The sequence below is a fragment of the Pelophylax lessonae genome, assembly GCF_965119305.1.
Source record: "Pelophylax lessonae genome assembly, chromosome: 12".
In the NCBI taxonomy this organism is placed as follows: domain Eukaryota; kingdom Metazoa; phylum Chordata; class Amphibia; order Anura; family Ranidae; genus Pelophylax; species Pelophylax lessonae.
In genome coordinates, this window is record NC_138779.1 from 95,329,884 (window position 1) to 95,352,150 (window position 22,267).

Sequence of the window (22,267 nt, forward strand, 5' to 3'; positions counted from 1 at the left end):
AGTATATAAGATAGCCCCCGCCAAATTCCTAGCATTGTTATACAGGACATGGAAGAGAGTGGAAGCAGTTCTGCTAATTTTACTTTAAAAGTGTAATTTAGCATTTATTAGTGTGAGGAAAGGGATATCTAGTGTAGTTAGAGTGCTCCTTTACACTTTAGTTAGCTTCAAAAATTTAGTTTCTGTAGGGAAAGTGTGAAGTGTCAGGGTGACCGTAATGTAGTGTAGGGTTAACTGACTGCTATGGCAGGGTGACCAAACCCTTCCATATCAGGGTGACCGTAATGTAGTTTAGGGTGAACTGATAGTGACTGCTATGGCAGGGTGACCAAACCCTTCCATATCAGGGTGACCACTATAGAGAAAAGATAGTTTCTCTCAAGTCACTTTCGCTTCTGTAATATGGCTTCGCCGCCGTCAGCATTCTTTTTGGCTGCAGGCATTGCTAGTGCTTTTTTGAGCACATGTTTGGAGTCAGACATGACATCTGAACATGTGTATAGGGGGTATATATACACACCCATGTCTGTATATATACACTTAGACATATATAGGTGTGAAAGGAGCAGAAAAAAACTACTTGTGCTAATGAAATAATTAACACCAATAAAGTTATGCTCCTATCACACCTATATATGTCTAGGTGTGTATATACATATAAGTGTGTGTGTATATACACCACTATACACAATTTCAGATGTTTTGCCTGCCTCCAAAGAACCCAAGAAAATGCCCAAAAATATGTTTTTTGGGGGGGTTTTTGGAGGCAGGCAAAACATCTGAACTTGTGTATAGTGTACCTGTGAAGTTTCAGCTCTGTAGCATGTCCAGAACCAGAAAAAAAAGATCATTTTTCAGTAGAGCAGGGATGGTGGGTCCCTCCTTTTACACCTATATGATCTTTTTTTGGGGGTTCTGGACATGCTACAGAGCTGAAACTTCACAGGTACACCTTTTAAACCCCCCCCCAGACACAAAATCACACAAAAAAAAGTCCTTAAAAATTGTCATTTTTGATAGATTTTTGATAGAGAGCCAATTATTGAAAAAAAAAAAATTCTTTGGATTTAGTGTCTGGGGGGTCTAAAAAGTGTACCTGTGAAGTTTCAGCTCTGTAGCATGTCCAGAACCATAAAAAAGACATATAAGTATGTGTGTGTACACAAGTTCAGATGTTTTGCCTGCCTCCAAAAACCCCCAAAAAATGCCTGCAACAACACACCTGGGCGTTTTTCTTTTTGACGCTAGCATTTTTTTTGGCATTTTTTTGGGTTCTTTGGAGGCAGGCAAAACATCTGAACTTATGTATAGTGGTATATATACCACTATACACAAATTCAGATGTTTTTCCTGCCTCAAAAGAACCCAAAAAAACGCCTGCTGTTAAACCGGCAAGGTGTGAAAAGCGAGAAGCCAACATCCTGTGCTGAAAGTGTTCTAATACAAACAATCTTTTTTTTTTATGGTTCTGGACATGCTACAGAGCTGAAACTTCACAGGTACACTTTTTAGACCCCCCAGATACTAAATCCAAATACATTTTTTTTTTTTAATTTTTCCAATAATTGGCTCTCTATCAAAAATGACACTTTTTAAGAACTTTTTTTGTGTGATTTTCTGTCTGGGGGTCTAAAAGGTGTAAAAGGAGGGTCCCACCATCCCTGCTCTACTGAAAAATTATCTTTTTTTCTGGTTCTGGACATGCTACAGAGCTGAAACTTCACAGGTACACTTTTTAGACCCCCCAGATACTAAATCCAAAGAAATTTTTTATTTATTTATTTTTTTAATTTTTCCAATAATTGGCTCTTTATCAAAAATGACAATTTTTAAGAACTTTTTTTTGTGTGATTAATAGTCTCTGGGGCATGACCCAGAACCCTAGGCACTTTTTATGGGCATTTATTGGGTTTTAGGGCTTCAAAATGGTGTTTTTTGATTACCAAAGTTCGGGTCCCATTGATTTCAATGGGGTTCTGAAATCCGGGCCGAACTTTCGGGTAGTTCAGATGTTCTGGCCGAACCGAACTTTTGAAAAGTTCGATCATCCCTAGTCACCACCAGCGTATCACCTCCATGCTGTGTTAGTCAGTAATCCAGCAACAGTATTGGACACAAGAGTGAAAAAATGTGGCTGCTGTTTTATGAGAATAGGTCCATGCTCCTTTATAGACTTTATTGTGTGGAAAGCAGGAGGGGATGCACAGTTAGGGCTCCCACCTGGCTGGTAAAAGGAATGTAAGAGGAGGTGCTGGTAAAAAAAAAAAAAAAAAAACTTGTCTTTTAAGGGCTGATAATTTTCTTTGAAAACTTTCCATCAAGCCTGTTTTCACTGGCATCAATACTGCGCCTACTGAAGGTAGGCTATTTGTGCAGGATGGTGGTAATCTACCTACCAAGCACCTACTCTTGCTCATTCACTGTTTAAACACTTAGGAAGGCCGTAGCAACACATTTTCTCCTAGACTGCTGTGCGCACTCCCAAACCTTATACAGGCAGCTGTCTAGAAGGATACAGCTGAGCTGAATGCAGCATGGAATCTTGCCTAATGATGCAACCTCAGTTTTATTCAAGTGTTCTCCCACCGTAAATAAGGCAGAGTCTGCCAACCTTACTGTGCCTGCTGTGTTGCAGTCACCTAAAGATCAGAGCCATAAGGACATACTTTAGAGCTGTTTTATCTACAGACCATTTGCCTGGGCACCACCAATTTATAGCGACAACCATCCTTCTATGTGATCTGGACTTTTTTATGGTTGGAACAAGCCAGCACATGCGTGGCCCAGAAGTGCAGGCAGGAAAGAGGCCATCAATGGTGACAGAGAAAAAAAATAAATACTATTGAAGCAGGAGGAAGATTTTGAGTTTGTGAAGGAATTTTAAAAGATTAGAGGCAAAATTTGCGCAGGGCTGAGTTACAACTCATGGAGCAGGAGGGGAGAGAAACACTGTAAAGGAGTTACCTTGATCAATTAGGACCTTAGTGAGATCCGCACAGTGACAGGAAAAAACATTATCAGTGGGGAGGGGGCTGCAATTCTGATATGTTTTATTACAAATCGATAACACATTAATGCAGTAATGGCACAGCTATGTTTTAGTTGCATGATAATAATGTACAGTAAAACCTTGGATTGCAAGCATAGTTTGTTCTGGAAACATGCTTGCAATCCAAAGCACTCGTATATCAAAGTGAATTTCCCCATAAGAAATAATAGAAACTCAGATGATTCATTCCACAACCATTTATTCATAAGTCCTTCAGTTTATAGTCCATATAACAAGATTATAGTAATGTGGTAGGTTGTGTAACCATAAAATGTCCATCCACAAATGGCAGCCTTTACAAGGGGATTAGAAGCAAAATCCAGCAGGAGATACAGAGTATAAAAGAGAAGAGAGGTGCCTCTAAGTTTAGCAATATGGTCACATTTATTAAAGGTTCTACATTTAGCAACACACGTGGTTGATGATTAAAAGAGGCACATCTAAGTATGCAGGCATCCAGGGTAGACCATCCTTCGCACCGCCCGCTCTCACCACTGTCAGTCTGCAATTGTGACCAGGAAGACTATCCTGCAGTAGAGCGATCTGAAAGTGAGGCTTGAAGCGCTTGAGGAGCGCAGTGTGGAAGGGATGACGTCGATAGCGGTGTGGAGGATGGTCTACAGTATGTGAAGGCATACTTAGATGTGCCTCTTTTCATCATCAACCATGTGACTTACTAAATGTTGTACCTTCATTAAATGTAACCCTATTGCTACACTTAGAGGCACCTCTTTACTCTTTTATACTCAGTTGTGACATGACGCTACTTGTTTATCAAGTAGAGAGCAAACAAGGAGCCGCACTTCTGGTTGGAGTTATAAAGTATAGTGGTTACGACTAAGCGGACGTTTCCGTGAAACGCGTTAACCGCTTTGCTCTTTTTTTCATGTCTCTGGCTGTTGTGGTCATGTTTTGATATGCTTTTATCCTTTGGACTTAATAAACCTGGATTTTATACTTTATAACTCCAACCAGAAGTGCGGCTCCTTGTTTGCTCTCTACTATCATTTCCTGGACTGCGGATCCTTGCCTGCACCTGTATTGGAGTTTTTGTGGGATTATCTCCTCACCAGAGCGGTTCTTGCTCTCTTTGATTAGTTTTTACTTGTTTATCAAGACATCTCTCGTTTATCAAGTCAAAATGTATTTAAAAAATTTACTTGTCTTGCAAAACACTCTCAGACCAAGTTACTATCAATCCAAGGTTTTACTGTATAATCTTATGTAGTGCTCAGTATAAACTCTCACACAACAAGAACTATGCTCTGAGTCAAAAAAATGTCTTCATCAGTCCTGTGCCATGCCAGTAAAGCATCCTGAGACTATTCATGGGTAGGAACACAACCATGAATAAAGAATGGTACAAAAACATCATCCAAGAGCAACTTCTCCCAACCATCCAAGAACAGTATGGTGAGGAACAATGCCTTTTCCAGCACCGTGCCATAAGACAAAAGTGATAACTAAGTGGATTGGGGAACAAAACATCAACATTTCGGATCCATGGCCTGGAAACCAACCCCCCCCCCCCCCCCAAACCTTTATCCCATTGAGAGCTTGTGGTCAATCCTCAAGAGGCGGGTGATCAAAAAAACCCCGCAAATTCTGACAAACTCCAAGCATTGATTATGCAAGAATGGGCTGCCATCGGTCAGGATGTGGCCCAGAAGTTGATTGACAGCATGCCAGGGAGAATTGCAGAGGTTTTGAAAAAGAAAGCTCAACACTGCAAATATTGACTCTGCATAAATGTAATGTAATTGTCAAAAAAGCCTTTGACACTTATGAAATGCTTGTAATTATACTTCAGTATACCATAGTAACATCTGACAAACAGATCTAAAAACACTGAAGCAGCAGACTTTGTGAACATTAATATTTGTGTCATTCTCAAAACCTTTGGCCACGACTGTACTGTACATGGCAGAATGTTGCGTTTTCTGAATTTCCTGAATTCTTAATAGTCAGAGAGTTGTAGGCCTCCAAAGCCATTGCTCTAAAAGAAAAAAACCATGCCTGCCGTAACAAGTATTTTTTTCAAAGAGGTGGCAACTCTATGTACAGGAGGCACTTGGCTTCCACTTGACTGTATAGTTTATGATATGACAGTTACACAAGGAGATGATATATGCATAGTGCACTGTGAACAGCAAAGACACACAAACATGAATTTAGTAAATTACATTCTAAGGGCCTGTGTCGACAGGCTTTGGTTTTATGTCGATGGTGTCATTTTGGCATCAATTTGAGATGCTTCTGAGGTCATTCAGAATTCATTGACAGTTAACATGCTGTTACATAGTGAGTCAGTTTCATTAATGTTATGTTTCTCATGCATATATGGTATATACTGATGGCGTACATATGTATATAACATATTGGTGATATAGTGTATGTACTGTGCCTGCACTAGGCAGCAAAAGCAGCTATGGACTGGTAACCTAGCAACTGGAGTAGCCTTGGGGAAAAGTGTGAGAAGCGAGTTCTGAAGGCACAGATTGAGTGGGACAATACGCAATACTCCCTCTTTGACATGTAACATCTTATCATTTATGAATCAAGCTACAATTCCCTACTAAATCTGTCTCATAATCCTTAAAGCGGTATTAAACCCATAGGCAAACATTTAATACATTTCAGTTTATCCCAATAGCATGGATCGTGATCAAATAGTGGCTATTTTGAGATCTCTTTTCATTGCACATAAGTTGATAGCCTCTCGTGGGACATTGATAGGTATGTAATGTTTGAAAAACATACCTATGTTCAATGCAATATTATTTAAAGTGGATTGATGGGGGGGGGGGGGGTTGTAAAAGATTTATATACTACCTGTTCCGAAGTATTTCTGAATACTTTTGAAAGTTTTTGAATAATTTTGACTATCTATGAATGGCTTTTTGAGTAACTGGGAATATTATGGGAAAACTAGAAGTGGTTGTTAAGGCTCGGTTCACATATATGCGATGCGGGAAGGCTGCGAATTCGCAGCCTGTTCCCGCATCGCACACGCACCCCCGGCAGTTCACACTGCCATATGCGATACGCTGGGGGTGTCAATGTAATCTTAATGACACCCCCAGTTTGATCGCATATCGCAGTGCGATCGTGCAGTTCGCACAGGATCGGATCGCACAAGTGTGAACCGCTGTGCGATCCGATCCTGATGCGGCTGCAAAAATGCCTCCTGTGCGTGTTTGCTGCGGGAGCGATGCGAATTTAGCCATACAGTTTGTATGGCTAAACTCGCACCGCACAGCTGATCGCATGTAATGTGGGAGCAGTGCGCTCCGACATTACATGCGAACCCCGCACACGCACAAGTGTGAACCGGGGCTCAGAATGATGATTTGACCTTGTTTTTTTTTTTGTTTTTTTGCTGGTGTTTATTTGTAAAATTTTCAAAAATAAAATCTGAGTTAACCAGTTCTTGACCAGAAGGATTTGCCCCCTTAATGACCAGGCCATTTTTTGCGATTCAACACTGTATTACTTTAATGGAAAATTGCACGGTTGTGCGACACTGTACTGAAATAAAACTGACGTCCTTTTTTCACACAAATAGAGCTTTCTTTTGATCACCTATGCAATTTTTATGTTTTGCGCTATAAACAAAAAAAAGAGCGACAATTCAGAAAAAAAAAAACAATATATTGCAGCTAACCAATCAGGAGATGTGGTGGCTACATTCGTTTTCTTTTCCCCCCTCTGTTTTCACCTGGTGATCTGGCCACTAACACACTTCCTGTATTAGACTGCCCCCTCTCTGTATGAAGGAGCAACAGAGAAAACTTTGGACAGCGGCATTGTCAGTCTGGTGGGGTGGGGGGGGGGGGGAGTGTTAGATGTACTAACAGATTTAAATACAATACCAAATTTAAGCCAAACTATAAGCAGTTACTGCAACAGTTTTGTTCCTTTTGGGATAAAGGTTTTACATAAATAAAATCTGATCATTGTAAGCACCCCTGTCAGTGGTGAATGGTTTGTCTCATCCCTCTTACCGCTGCATGTGCAGGGCAGCTTGTTCTGTTAAAAAACAACAGACTTACTGGCAGGATCACCAGGTGAAAATAAAGAAAGTTCAAAAAAGAAAGCTAATGCAGCCAACCCATCTAAGAATTGGTAAACTGCATTTTTTTTTTGTACCACTTGCTGACTGCCCGCCACAGATAAACTGCGGCAGGCTGGCTCGACTGCACAAATCGACATAGGGGTATGTCGGTTTGCAGGAGTAGTGCTGGGGGGTGAGCGCGTGCCGCCGCCGGTACGCTCCTGCCCCCCACTAGGCAGCAGGGATGCCGATCCATGGAACCCGTGGCCGCGATTGCCGCCGGGCACCCGCAATCACTCCCCGCTGAGAGAGAAGGACGGTCAGCTGTTATAAATCATTTCACAAGTCCCTCACCCATACAGTTAGGAAACAATCCCCTAGGCTCACACTTAACCCTTTGATCACCCCTAGGTTAACCCCTTCCCTGCCAGTGTCATTAGTACAGTAACAGTGCATATTGTTAGCACTGATTACTGTAGTAATGTCACTGGTCCCCCCAAAAGTCTCAAAAATGTCAGAGAGGGGTCCAATCTCTTCACCACAATGTCGCAGTCCTGCTAAAAATGGCAGATCGCCGCCATTACTAGTAAATAAATAAATAAAAATGACATAAATCTTTCCCCTAATTTGTAGACGCGATAATTTTTGCACAAACCGATCAAAATATGCTTATTGGGATTTTTTTTTTACCAAAAATATGTAGCAGAATACATATTGGCCTAAAAGGATGAAAAAATTTGATTTTTACATTTTTTTTATTTGGGAATGTTATATAGCAGAATGTAAAAAATATTACATTTTTGGTTTTGAGTTTAATCCAGCTTTAACTCACTGCTTCTGTTTTCTATTGCCTTGCTGTGAAAAAGTTTCCAGAATGGGAAAGGTTGTGAATGTGACAAAGAAGTATCTTAGTGGGCGGTATATGCAAGCAAGGAGCATGGAGGGTGTGACAGCAGGCATTGCAGGCAGGAGAGGAGATTGGAGGGTGTGACAGCAGGCATTGCAGGCAGTAGAGGAGCAAAGAGGGTGTGACAGCAAGTATAACAACCAGGAGAGGACATTAAAGGGTCTTACACCAGGTATTGCAGGCAGGAGAGGAGCTTAGAGGGTGTGACATCAGGCATTGCAGGCAGGAGGGGAGCTTGGTCATGCATTGATGTATCCAAATTACATTTCTATCATTTTGTCACTCAAATAGAGCTTTCTTTTGGTGGCATTTGATCACCGTTAGGCTTTTTATTTTTTGAGATATAAAGGAAAAATAAAAATGTGATTTTTGTCTTACCGTAAAATACATTTCTTTGACGTTCATTGACGGACACAGCTCTTGTTCTTCTTATCCATTGGGTTATACTGCTCCCTACAGGAGGAGGACACTAGTGATAAAAAAAGACTGACTACACCTGTGAGCAGTCCCAGGGGGTATTCTCCTCCCTCTCTGCTATAGGTACTCAGTTTTGTTACAAGTAGTGTCAGAAGAATTACAACTCCACAGAGGGGTGGGTGCTGTGTCCGTCAATGAACATTAGAGAAATTGATTTTACAGTAAGGCAATAAAATCGTATTTTCTCTTTCGTTTATTGACAGACACAGCTCCTGATCTTCTTAGCCATTGGGACGTCCCAAAGCAGTGTCAGACATAAGGGGTGGGAAAAGCAGGAAAAAAATTCCCAAGGCTAACCCATAGCCAATCAGGTAACAGGAGCTCAACCAAAAAACACAGTCTGATCGCTCAGAGTTCCAGAACATTGATCGATAGTCTGGGCTCCTCCAGTGTCTAGACCACCTGAGCAGAGGTCCAGCCTAGGATGCCTCCCCACCCTGACAAGCTGGCATCCGTGGTGACCACCAGCCTAGGATGCCTCCCCACCCTGACAAGCTGGCATCCATGGTGACCACCGTCAAATACAAGGGGAGAAACGATTTGCCTTGTCAAAACGCTGAAGAATAAAGCCACCAGATCAGGGACCCTCTTCTTCCCCAGCTCAGCCAGGAACTGCAGACACTTGTCCCATTTGGCACAGCAGGCATTGCAGCCTGGAGAGGAGTTCGGAGGGTGTGACAGCAGGCATTGCAAGCAGGAGAGGGGCTTTGAGGGTGTGACAGCAGGCATTGCAGGCAGGAGAGGAGCTTGGAGGGTGTAACAGCTGGCATTGCAGACAGGAGAGGAGCTCAGAGGGTGTGACAGCAGGCATTGCAGGCAGGAGAGGAGTTCAGAGGGTGTGACAGCAGGCATTGCAGCCAGGAGAGGAGATTGGAGGGTGTGACAGCAGGCATTGCAGGCAGGAGAGGAGCTTGGAGGGTGTGAAAGCAAGTATAGCAACCAGGAGAGGAGCTTGAAGGGTGTGACACCAGGCATTGCAGGCAGGAGAGGAGCTTGGAGGGTATGACATCAAGCATTGCAGGCAATAGAGGAGATTGGAGGGTGTGACAGCAGGCATTGCAGCCGGGAGAGGAGATTGGAGGGTGTGAGAGCAGGCATTTCAGCAAGAGAGGAGCTTGGGGGGTGTGAGAGCAGGCATTGCAGGCAGGAGAGGAGATTGGAGGGTGTGACAGCAGGCATTGCAGGCAGTAGAGGAGCAAAGAGGGTGTGACAGCAAGTATAGCAACCAGGATAGGACCTTGAAGGGTCTTACACCAGGTATTGCAGGCAGGAGATGAGCTTAGAGGGTGTGACATCAGGCATTGCAGGCAGGAGGGGAGCTTGGAGGGTGTGACAGCAGGCATTGCAGGCAGGAGAGGGGATTGGAGGGTGTGACAGCAGGCATTGCAGACGGGAGAGGAGATTGGATGGTGTGAGAGCAGGCATTGCAGCAAGAGAGGAGCTTGGGGGGGTGTGAGAGCAGGCATTGCAGGCAGGAGAGGAGATTGGAGGGTGTGACAGCAGACATTGCAGGCAGTAGAGGAGCAAAGAGGGTGTGACAGCAAGTATAGCAACCAGGATAGGACCTTGAAGGGTCTTACACCAGGTATTGCAGGCAGGAGATGAGCTTAGAGGGTGTGACATCAGGCATTGCAGGCAGGAGGGGTGTTTGGAGGGTGTGACAACAGGCATTGCAGCCGGGAGAGGAGATAGGAGGGTGTGACAGCAGGCATTGCAGCCGGGAGAGGAGATTGGAGGGTGTGAGAGCAGGCATTGCAGCAAGAGAGGAGCTTGGGGGGTGTGAGAGCAGGCATTGCAGGCAGGAGAGGAGATTGGAGGGTGTGACAGCAGGCATTGCAGGCAGTAGAGGAGCAAAGAGGGTGTGACAGCAAGTATAGCAACCAGGATAGGACCTTGAAGGGTCTTACACCAGGTATTGCAGGCAGGAGATGAGCTTAGAGGGTGTGACATCAGGCATTGCAGGCAGGAGGGGAGTTTGGAGGGTGTGACAAAAGGCATTGCAGCCGGGAGAGGAGATAGGAGGGTGTGACAGCAGGCATTGCAGCCGGGAGAGGAGATTGGAGGGTGTGACAGCAGGCATTGCAGTCGGGAGCGGAGATTGGAGGGTGTGACAGCAGGCGTTGCAGCCGGGAGAGGAGATAGGAGGGTGTGACAGCAGGCATTGCAGCCGGGAGAGGAGATTGGAGGGTGTGACAGCAGGCGTTGCAGGCAGGAGAGAAGTTCGGAGAGTGTGACAGCAGGCATTGCAGGCAATAGAGAAGATTGGAGGGTGTGACAGCAGGTATTGCAGGCAGGAGAGGAGATTGGAGGGTGTGACAGTCGGTATTGCAGCCAGGAGAGGAGTTCGGAGGGTGTAACAGCAGGTATAGCAGCCAAGAGAGAAGTGTGTAAGATGTGACAGCAGGCAGTATATGGCGGGGAGAGAATTTGCACAGTGGCAAAGTATAAATTATAATATATACACTCATCAACCACTTTATTAGGTACACCTTGCTAGTACCAGGTTGGACCCCCCTTTGCCTTCAGAACTGCCTTAATTATTTGTGGCATAGCGTCAACAAGCTGTTGGAAACATTCCTCAGAGATTTTGGTCCATATTGACATGATAGCATCATACAGTTACTGCAGATTTGTCGGCTGCACATCCATGATTTAAATCTCCCGTTCCACCACATCACAAAGGTGCTCTATTGGATTGATATCTGGTGACTGTGGAGGCCATTACAGTTCAGTGACCTCATTGTCATGTTTAAGAAACCAGTGGTGAGATGATTTGAGCTTTGTGACATGGTGCATTATCCTGCTGGAAGGAAGGAATGGACATGGTCAGCAACAATACTCAGATAGGCTGTGGCATTTAAACAATGCACAATTGATATTAAGGGGCCCAAAGTGTGACCACCATTATTTTCCAGCACTGCCTTAACCCTCTTGGACATGGAGTTCACCAGAGCTTCACAGGTTGCCACTGAAGTCCTCTTCCACTCCTCCATGACGACATCACGGAGCTGGTGGAAGTTAGAGACCTTGCGCTTCTCCACCTTCAATTTTAGGATGCCCCACATATGCTCAATTGGGGTTTAGGTCTGGAGACATGCTTGGCCAATCCATCACCTTTACCCTCAGCTTCTTTAGCAAGGCAGTGGTCATCTTGGAGGTGTGTTTGGGGTCGTTATCATGTTGGAATAAAGCCCTGCGGCCCAGTCTCCGAAGGGCGGGGATCTTACTCTGCTTCAGTTTGTCACAGTACATGTTGGCATTCATGGTTCCCTCAATGAACTGTAGCTCCCCAGTGACGGCAGCACTCATCCAGCCCCAGACCATGACACTCCCACCACCATGCTTGACTGTAGGCAAGACACACTTGTCTTTGTACTGCTTGCCTTGTTGCCGCCACACACACTTGACACCATCTGAACCAAATACGTTTATCTTGGTCTGATCAGTCCATAGGACATGGTTCCAGTAATCCATGTTCTTGGTCTGCTTGTCTTCAGCAAACTGTTTGTGGGCTTTCTTTTGCATCATCTTTAGAAGAGGCTTCCTTCTGGAACGACAGCCATGCAGACTAATTTTATGCAGTGTGTGGCGTATGGTCTGAGCATTGACAGGCTGACCCCCCATCCCCTCAACCTCTGCAGCAATGCTGGCAGCACTCATATGTCTATTTCCCAAAGGCAATCTCTGGATATGATGCTGAGCACATGCACTTAACTTCTTTGGTCGACCATGGCGAGGCATGTTCTGAGTGAAACCTGTACTGTTAAACCACTGTATGGTCTTGGCCACCATGTTGCAGCTCAGTTTCAGGATCTTTGCCAATCTTCTTATAGCCTAGGCCATCTTTATGTAGAGCAACAATTCTTTTTTCCAAATCCTCAGAGAGTTCTTTGCTATGAGGTGCCATGTTGAACTTCCAGTGACCAGTATGAGAGTGAGAGTGATAACACCAAATTTAACACACCTGCTCCCCATTCACACCTGAGACCTTGTAACACTAATGAGTCACATGACACCGGGGAGGGAAAATGGGTAACTGGGCCCAATTTGCACATTTTCACTTAGGGGTGTACTCACTTTTGTTGCCAGCGGTTTAGACATTAATGGCTGTGTGTTGAGTTATTTTGAGGGGACAGCAAATTTACACTGTTATACAAGCTGTACACTCACTACTTTACATTGCAGCAAAGTGTCATTTCTTCAGTGTTGTCACATGAAAAGTTATAATAAAATATTTACAAAAATGTGAGGGGTGTACTAACTTTTGTGAGCCACTGTATATGTATATATATATTTATATATATATATATATATATATATATATATATATATATATATATATATATATACACTATATTACCAAACCTATTGGGATGCCTGCCTTTACACGCAGTAGACCAGTCTTACTCTGTAGGGTTCAATATTGAGTTGGCCCACCCTTCGCAGCTACAGTATTACAGCTTCAACTCTTCTGGGAAGGCTGACCACAAGGTTTAGGAGTGTCTATGGGAATGTTTGACTGTTCTTTCAGAACTGCATTTGTGGTTTGTGGTGTCAGTCACTGATGTTGATGAGAAGGCCTGGCTCGCAATCTCTGCTCGAATTCATCCCTATGGTATTTTATCGTGTTGAGGTTCGGACTCTGTGCAGGCCAGTCAAGTTCTTCCACCCCAAAGTTGTTCATCCATGTCTTTATAGACCTTGCATTGTGCACTGGTCCAAATCATTTGGTGGAGGGGGGATTATGGTGTGGGGTTGTTTTTCAGGGCTTGGGCTTGGCCCTTAGTTTCAGTGAAAGGAACTCTTAAGGCATCAGCATACCAAGACATTATGGACAATTTCATGCTCCCAACTTTGTAGGAATAGTTTTGGGATGGCTCACTCCTGTTTTAACATGACTGTGCACCACTGCACAAAGCAAGGTCCATAAAGACATGAATTTTGAGGTGGAGGAACTTGACTGGCCTGCACCTATTTCTTAAAGCCTATGTTCAGCCTAAATCACAAACAGAAAAATCAGCAAAAGGGACATAACTTACTAAGGGTAATAATTACTCCAAAGGAGTCAGGGTCATTCTTGCAGATGGACTTAAGTTGAGTATCCATATGACATAGAGGAAATGTAATTCTTGAGTTGTATCAGATTTCCGAGCACTTGCCTTTCTTTGTAAATGAAATTATCTTTTGTCCGCTTCAATCTTGTTTTTACCAGTGTTCAGTGTTGTTCATAATGTGTATTCTCCTTGGTAACTCTTTCTCTTTGTTTTCCACCTGTCATTTCTAAGTATCTTATTTCTTGTCTACGTTTGTCTCATGTCATTACTTCGAGAATCATTTTTTGAAGGCAGTTGGGATTATTCATTAAACCAGAGAACAAAGTAACAGTAATCTATAGCAACCAGGTAGAAATCACCTTTCACTCCTCTGACTAATCTACCCTGTAAATGCTTCATTTAATTTTACCTGATTTCCACCAAGATACCCACAGCTAGGAAGCATGTTTATGTAGGTACTGTCACTATCGATAGTTACCTCTCTGTATAATGAAACAGGTAATTAATGAAAATTATATTTTTCTGTGCAGGTGCAGCCAGATGTTGAGGATTTGGATCCCTCTCTGTTAGGAGAAGGCAAAGAAGAGAAGCCAGAGGAGAAACTTGGAAAGCTGCAGTATTCCTTGGATTATGATTTCCAAAATGGGCAGGTACGTGCAAAATGTTTTTAAAGTATGGCATGCTGACCAAAACCATCTGCCCTATGCTGATCAGCAGTGCTGGGAGAAGGTCACCCAGTGCCCAGGGCAAGGATACCAAACTGCACCCTCTCTTCTCTTAGGGTTAGGGTCAATGCGCCCCCTCACCCCTGCAATAAACCGTTGCGCCCAGGGCAACCGTCCCTCTTGCCCACCCCTTGTCCTGGCCCTGCTGATCAGCCCCAACAGGCTAAAACAAGATTGTACGCTGGTCAATTTTATGGTAAAACAAAGCTGAGTCATGCTTTAAGAACCTCAAGGTTGGGATATTCAATTAAAGCTGAACTGAACTCCATTACTTTGCACAGTGTTGTCAATCTAGTGCTGTAAACATGCTGGGGGATGAGCGAGCACAAGGGTGACCTTATCAGCACTGTCCGGTTACAGACTGGGCCAGGTCTGAACCAAGCTGCATTAGGTAACTGTAGTGTAATCAGCAGGAAAGCCAAGGACCTGACTGTATTCTCTGGCAGGGATGACTATATTACCAGACTGGATAAACAGAACTGTAGCCTTTTTGAAAGCTAAAACAATTCATATAAATATATTTCAGCTGTAGACTGGCCTAAAATTAAAGCTGTAGTAAAAAGTCTATTTCTACCTACAGGTAATCTTATAATAAAGCTTACCTGTAGGGTAAATGAATATCTCCTAAACGTGCACCATTCATGAGATATTTTAGCGAGAAGCAGTCAGGAACGTCTCTGTAGGATGGCATACCCGTGCCGTTCCTTCAGAGCTGTGTGCTGTGGCTGAGACTTACTGTAGGTGACATCATCACGGCTCGGCCATTTAAGTGGCTGGAGCCTGCGAACCCAGAAGGGAGTCAGAGTGACGATGAAATGCAGCGGTGACAGCATGATGCTAATTAAAAAAAAAAGGAAAAAATTATGTCCAAAAAAATACTGACCCTGACCTTTGACCCTGACCTTGACCTTTGGCCCTGACCTTGACCCAAACACTAACCCTGGCACTGACCTAGATCAAACCTTGATCTAGGTATTTTTCTTTACTTTTATTTTATTTTTTAACTATTTATGTGTTTACATTTTTTTTACAAACACTTTTTTTTCTTTCTGCAAGGAACAAGAAAGATACCGTATATCCTTCTTCTCCATTCACAGAAAGAAAAAAACATGGGGGCGGGCTTCATAGTGACTGATCACTGTGGTAGCCAATCAGAGGCTACCAAAGGAATCAGGTGACCTGGAATCAGGAGACCCGGGTCCCGATCGTTAGTACGGGGCCTGGATCTCTCGTTGAGATCCTGGTCTCTGAGCTGGGAACGCACTCCCAGAATTAAGGGAGAAACACATATATGGGGCCCCACATAAAAAAGCCCAGTGCAGTGAGGCCGCATATTTGTGTTACGTCGGCGTAAAAGGGTTCAACTAAAATTTAAAATGATTGTTCAAAGGCGGGGCTTTGCGGGCCAGTGGGAGTAGAAGGATCAGAGACAAAACTGATTATAAAACCAAAAATACATTTTATTGATATATAAAGAGAATAAAAAACACGCATGGGCTACCATGCATGTATGATTGCAGCAAACTAACATACAAATAAAATCAAAACATATAATGTCACTGTTGGTCTAGAAACATATCCCGTAAAAGGGATTTAAGCCAAAAGACAAAGCCTGAATAAGATGGAAGATGGGTCTCAAGCTGGATTCGGTCACGGTAGGTCCCCAGCAAGCCGACGCGTTTCGCTCAAGGCTTCCTCAGGGCCTGAGAGACCATAACAGACCGATGTTTCCTTCTTAGCAGTGACCCGTGTTAAGCGACAGGGCTGCAGCGATACATATGCCATTCGGAAGGTATTGCTTCCATATTCACCATACAAAATCTAAAATAGACCTCAAATAGACCTCAAGGATATATTTTTCTTGCACCCAGTCCGATATACTGGGTCCCGACTGAGTCATCAAAGGCAAGGCTTCTGGGGATAGTTCCACTGTAGCCTCTTGGGGTAGAGTCACCCCTCAGCAGGTGGATGTCCTCTTCCTAAGTGCAGTGCACACGATACAGAGGGCTTGGATAGCCCAGGACCTTGGGTCCATATAACTGGAATATATGTTTGTATAAGTCCTTGTTTCCTGCCTGTAATACTTTTTCAGTTTGAGGAGAGGTTAACGCGGTCGTCATATTTGACCCGTATCCTGAGGATATACTTCTTACCAAGTGCACAGAGAAAGGTGCCTGGCTCCCGGATTATAATTACCGTAATTATCGTAATATAAATACTAGATTTATTGTATCTGGGAGTGAAGGTGCATATAAGGACGAATAAATTAGGAAGAGGACATCCACCTGCTGAGGGGTGACTCTACCCCAAGAGGCTACAGTGGAACTATCCCCAGAAGCCTTGCCTTTGATGACTCAGTCGGGACCCAGTATATCGGACTCGGTGCAAGAAAAATATATCCTTGAGGTCTATTTGAGGTCTATTTTAGATTTTGTATGGTGAATATGGAAGCAATACCTTCCGAACGGCATATGTATCGCTGCAGCCCTGTCGCTTAACACGGGTCACTGCTAAGAAGGAAACATTGGTCTGTTATGGTCTCTCAGGCCCTGAGGAAGCCTTGAGCGAAACGCGTCGGCTTGCTGGGGACCTACCGTGACCGAATCCAGCTTGAGACCCATCTTCCATCTTATACAGGCTTTGTCTTTTGGCTTAAATCCCTTTACGGGATATGTTTCTAGACCAACAGTGACATTATATGTTTTGATTTTATTTGTATGTTAGTTTGCTGCAATCATACATGCATGGTAGCCCATGCGTGTTTTTTATTCTCTTTATATATCAATAAAATGTATTTTTGGTTTTATAATCAGTTTTGTCTCTGATCCTTCTACTCCCACTGGCCCGCAAAGCCCCGCCTTTTCTATCCCAATGTTTTTTCATTAGTCCTTAACAGGGGTAAGGGCCTATATTGCACGGCAATTTTGTGTATAAATTGTTCAATGGCACTTGATCATAATCCCTTTTCACATTTTGTAGAGGGATATTTGCATACATTTCTCAGAAGCCAAAGCCTTGAGCTTTCCTGCTTGCACCATGTACTTCACACATGTTACTTCTGTGGAGGTTTATATTCTGAGCAGGACCACCAGAGTTTACAGGAATTGTCATTCATTTAGCACATAAGATTGATGATATCATGTGGCAGAAGAACTGTGGAGGGCAGCTTTAGATTAAGATTATTAAAAAAAAAAAAAACAGAGATGGGGAGAGAGAGCGCCACTGTCTAAGCGTAGTAGTGTTTGAAAAATCTATTTTGAAAACTGGATGATAAGTATTGCACTCAAATACACACGATAAAACACAGCATATCAATATGTTCAGTGGAGACATCAATGAATGGCAATTTCTTAAGAATACTCCTCCAATGGATATAAAATCATAGGAAAGAGGAGAGAAAGGAAGCTCAACACTCCTCAGTGTAGTAATAATAAAAGACAATGTACAAATGTGCCATCCATTCATCTCTGTTAGGAACCATCAGAAGGTTGCCACCTACTGGACAGATAGAGTAAAGCCTGTGTTACACTACCTTCATGTGAGTGCGTCTCCTAATTAATTTTTTTGTACATTGCCTTTTATTAATACTACACTGAGAGTGGTACGCTCAACCAGGCGGCGTGTCCACTGGTTGGCCAGACAGTCGAAAAAAAGCCAGGATCGGCTTTCATCGGCTCTCCGCTATGGTAACCTGGAAACGATGACCTGACATCACTTCCGGTTTACCAAAATGTCAATGACGCAATTTTTCAAAAATCAAAAGCAGGGGAAGGATTTGGGGTCTATAAGACCCCAGATTTCACTATAAAGAATACCTGTCACAAGCCTATTGTTGGTACAAGGATGTGTACATTCAGTGTAAAAAAATTAGTAATTAAAAAAAAAAAATGAAATTGCCCTGTCCTCCTGTGCTCATGCGCAAAGGCGAACATGAACACTAGGAGCATCAGATCATGGGCTGTAATTCCAGTACTAGACCTCCTCTGTAAATCTAAAGTGGTGACTTATAAAGGCTTATTTAGTGTCACAAATGGATAGTAAAATTCGCATCCTTTTCTGTTGGACATGCGCAATTTTAAAGCTTGATATGTCTGGTATCTATGTACTTGGCGTAACGTCATCTTTTATATTTTACAAAAATTTGGGTTTATGTATTGTCTTTTTTTTTTTTCACTAAAATTCAAAAAGTGTATTTTTTCTTAAAAAATTGTGTTTGAAAAGCCACTGCGCAAATACCGTGTGACTTACAAAATTGCAAAACCCACCATTTTATTCTCTGGGTCCTTTGCTTTAAAAAAATATGTAATGTTTGGAGGTTCTAACTATTTTCTAGCAAAAATATACAGATTTTTACTTGCAAAGAAAAGTGTCAGAAAAAGGCCTGGAGGTCAAATGGTTAAAAACCAATTACGCATATACACTTTAATTAGATTTTTCTTTTAAAGTGTGTCGTGACATTCAAATATAGAAGCCAAAATTATATTTTTCATAATTCAATGGTCAATAGTTCATGGAGATGTTTACAATTTAGACTTTGAAACGACAAGCTCAGGCCTGCAGACATGAATTAATACATAGCTACCAAAAAGTTTCTGACAGGACCCTGTAGGCTTGTGGTGAAGAAAAAGTTAATCAACTGTCACCTCAAAAACCATCAAAGAATCTTCACAGACCGAGTGACTGCAACTCACCAGAGAATTTCCAGCGTTCTCCCGCAAACATTACTATTGCCCAGAGGTTAAAGTTTTATTTCATTTTTTTTTCTCCCTTTTTATTCTTTTATTTTTTCATTTGTACCTCTGTATTGCACTGCCCACCTAGGAATATACATTTTAAACAATACTAAGTGGCCTTCTCTGTAGCAAGCTAAGCATTCATACTCCTAGAGAGATTGGGGCATTATTTATCAGTGTCATAAATTCACTATTAATCTGCATGAAGCTGCATCATGTGGCTGCTAATTACATGCAGATTAGTGTAAAAGCTATTGTATCTTGGGATCTAAGTGTGTATGGTTGCCTAGCAGACCAGTCAGCTGACAAACTGCAGATGGTGACAAGCTACCCTAAATCGCTTGCCTGCTGTGTGTGTGGGCAATGGGAGGTAAGTAAGCCAGAATTCCAGCCCATAGGATAGCTTGGGAAATTTCAGGAGCATCACGACTAGCTGGCTGTATCACAAACCTTAGAGTGCACCAGATTGTATGCAAGAAATGTATCTGTGTGTGTCCAGCCATCTAAATTTGGATGAATCTCCATCCTATAGTGGCCAACAGTACTGCAGGCTGTGATAACTGTTTAGCCGCCCACTTTGCATCTCCGGTAAAAGGTATTTCCTCATTCGGCCACCACCAAACAAGGATCTTACTCCAGTTACAAAACACAGTGGGCACGATTTCTTGACATGTATCTATACTCAAAACTTTATTTTTACTTTTGAATATTGTAGGCAGGATTAGAATCCTTACAAACAGGTGACCACTGCTCTCACCTATAACTGGCCTTTGCAACAAGGAGTACATGGAAGGGCAAATTATGCAAAACAAAACCAAAGAAAATCCAAGCTCAACCTAGTCTTAACTCTAAATTTTGCGAGCCTCCAGAGTAGAAGCACATGCAATATAATGGATAGACAGGTGAGCCTGGAGGGAGCCCACCCCTCCTTAAAGGCCAACCAGCATATAGCACAATGACAACTGGCCAACCAGCATATAGCACAATGGCAGCAAGGGCGTTCAGTGCATCTCCTCCCCAGTATTCTGACAGTACAAACAAATGGAATTTGTTTGTACTGTCGGAATACTGGTCTTTGCAGCAAGGAGCACATGAAAGGGCAATGCATGCAAAACAAAACCAAAGTGCCTCCTGGAACTCAGGGAAAAGGTCCCTGCAGCATTTTAAAAATTGCAGTCCGCACGGGAACTGCAAGTGCAGTGCAGTTCCCAGTGCGGTTGCAATTTCCAGTGCATGGACTAATAACACCCACATTCTTCCAGTGCGTTTTTCTGTGTAGGTGGTTATGGCTGCGGGAACAGGTGTGGACCCGTACAGATGTGAACCTGAGCCTTATGTAAAATATATGTTCAAATCAATTATTCAATATTACCACTTGTAAGACACAGGTCTAGTGTCCCAAATGCCTGTCCCCTATAACAGGACCTTGAAAACAAGCCTCAGTTACTTCAAGAGAGACCTGGGGGAATTACAGAAATACTTGTGCTCAGGATCGGTAGGAATGGGCTAAATAAAATAGTATAGAAAAAATAACGGACCATCTAAATTAAAACGTACAAATAATTTTACTTTGCGCTATTCATTTTTCTCAATCTCCTTCCTGGTGTTTGTTATATCACACATGTCTTACTACTTCTGTTATTTTTTACAGTTGGTTGTGGGAATTATACAGGCTGCAGATCTTCCAGCTTTGGATATTGGTGGAACATCTGATCCTTACGTCAAAGTTTTTCTTCTCCCAGACAAAAAGAAGAAGCATGAAACGAAAGTACATCGCAAGACTCTCAACCCAACCTTTAATGAAACTTTCACATTTAAGGTATTTTCTCTGTCTGTCTATTATTTATAAAAGCACACCAGAAATAATTTAAACTGTTGGCAGTTGCTTGATGCTGTACATATGATGTGGATGTAGTTGAAGGGGCTGTGGCAAAGGGTGGATTTCTAACTTGGCCACATAGGCCATAGCATAGGGCACCATAGCCACCAGTCACTAGTCTCAATGTGGCACTAGTCTCATACATTAGCAGCAGCACTTGTATGTATAGCAGCCAGGTGTTTGTTCTATTTTCTGTGATGACTATTGTGGAAGTGATTCTTACAGCCTCCCAATCACTTCCAAGTGTGCAGTAACATGACCTCCTGGTTCCAACCTAAGCCATGTATTCCGGGTAAAAAAAAACCAAGGACTCTGATCCATTACCAATAAGGGCAAGAGATACTGGTGCCTGGGAATAAAAATTGTTGTGGATATGTTGAGGAAGGCTCCTGATGGGTGAGCATGACACAATCACTTCACATATTGAAAAAACATAGTTTATTAAATTTCAAATCATCAATATAAAATGGACAAACATTTAAAAGAGAACAGCATTTTCCATAGTACATTCAGTGCAATAATCCCGATAACTCTCACATGTGCCCTGGGACAGGTCTGACGCGTTTCGCCCTTGGATGGGCTTTTTCAAAGACCATAGCCAGTCCCGGGTGGACACATGAAAGAAGAGAAATTGGGGATGGTTCTTGGTGACCAGGGGTTCCACGTATAACCCAATGCACTATCTGACACTCACGCCCAAGGAAGTGCAGACTAAGCACCTCCAGCCCCCAAGAGGGGCAAGAAGAGTCGTCCCAAAAGATGGGGTGTCGAGCCCCGCCCCTTATGCCAGAGGAGATTAAGTACGAGATCGAAGACCTCGGGGAGCAAAAGAGGGCTATCCAGAGGAAGGAATAAAATATCCCCTAATTGGGGTAGCTCCGTGGGCTCTGTTAAGATGTGCGCCATGTATTCCGGGCTCACCTGTCTCCTCCTGGGTGCCCGGAATGTCAGTAACAAACTGCAGTAATGTGATACCCCTTCAGGGAAAGGGGAGGGAAAGTGGAGAGACCCCAGCAGACATCCATTCATTAATCTCCCCTAAATAGAATGAACTCGGAAGCAACAAGCTCTGATCACTTCCAGGTTCAGAACTGTCATTTAGCTTCAAAAGGTAGAAATAGATTTAGCTTTATTGGCTGTACTAGACTTTTTTCAACTTGACTAACTTTTTAAGTATGTGAAGGAGTGCCGACCTGACATAAGGAGTCTAATTGACCCCTGATGTCTCCTAAAAGAGAACCTGTAACCTGCACTTTTCTATCACATAGGGGCCTATTGTGATGACGATAAAGTAAAAAAAGAAAAAGTTTTAAGAATGAAAATAAAATGAAATAAAATAAAATAAAAGAAAACACACCAAAAAAGGTAAAAATGAGAAGACCACCACAC

The 22,267-nt window shown here is 43.0% G+C and overlaps 1 protein-coding gene across 1 annotated transcript in view; it reads left to right on the plus strand.

The window, feature by feature from the left end:
- LOC309567900 (synaptotagmin-1-like) overlaps positions 1-22,267 on the plus strand; it is a 417,492-nt gene that overhangs the window by 323,594 nt on the left and 71,631 nt on the right. Inside the window, exons 4-5 of the mRNA XM_082273424.1 lie at positions 14,072-14,191; positions 20,651-20,818. Of these exons, the coding sequence (XP_082129550.1) occupies positions 14,072-14,191; positions 20,651-20,818 (288 nt within the window). The remainder of the gene's footprint in view (positions 1-14,071; positions 14,192-20,650; positions 20,819-22,267) is intronic.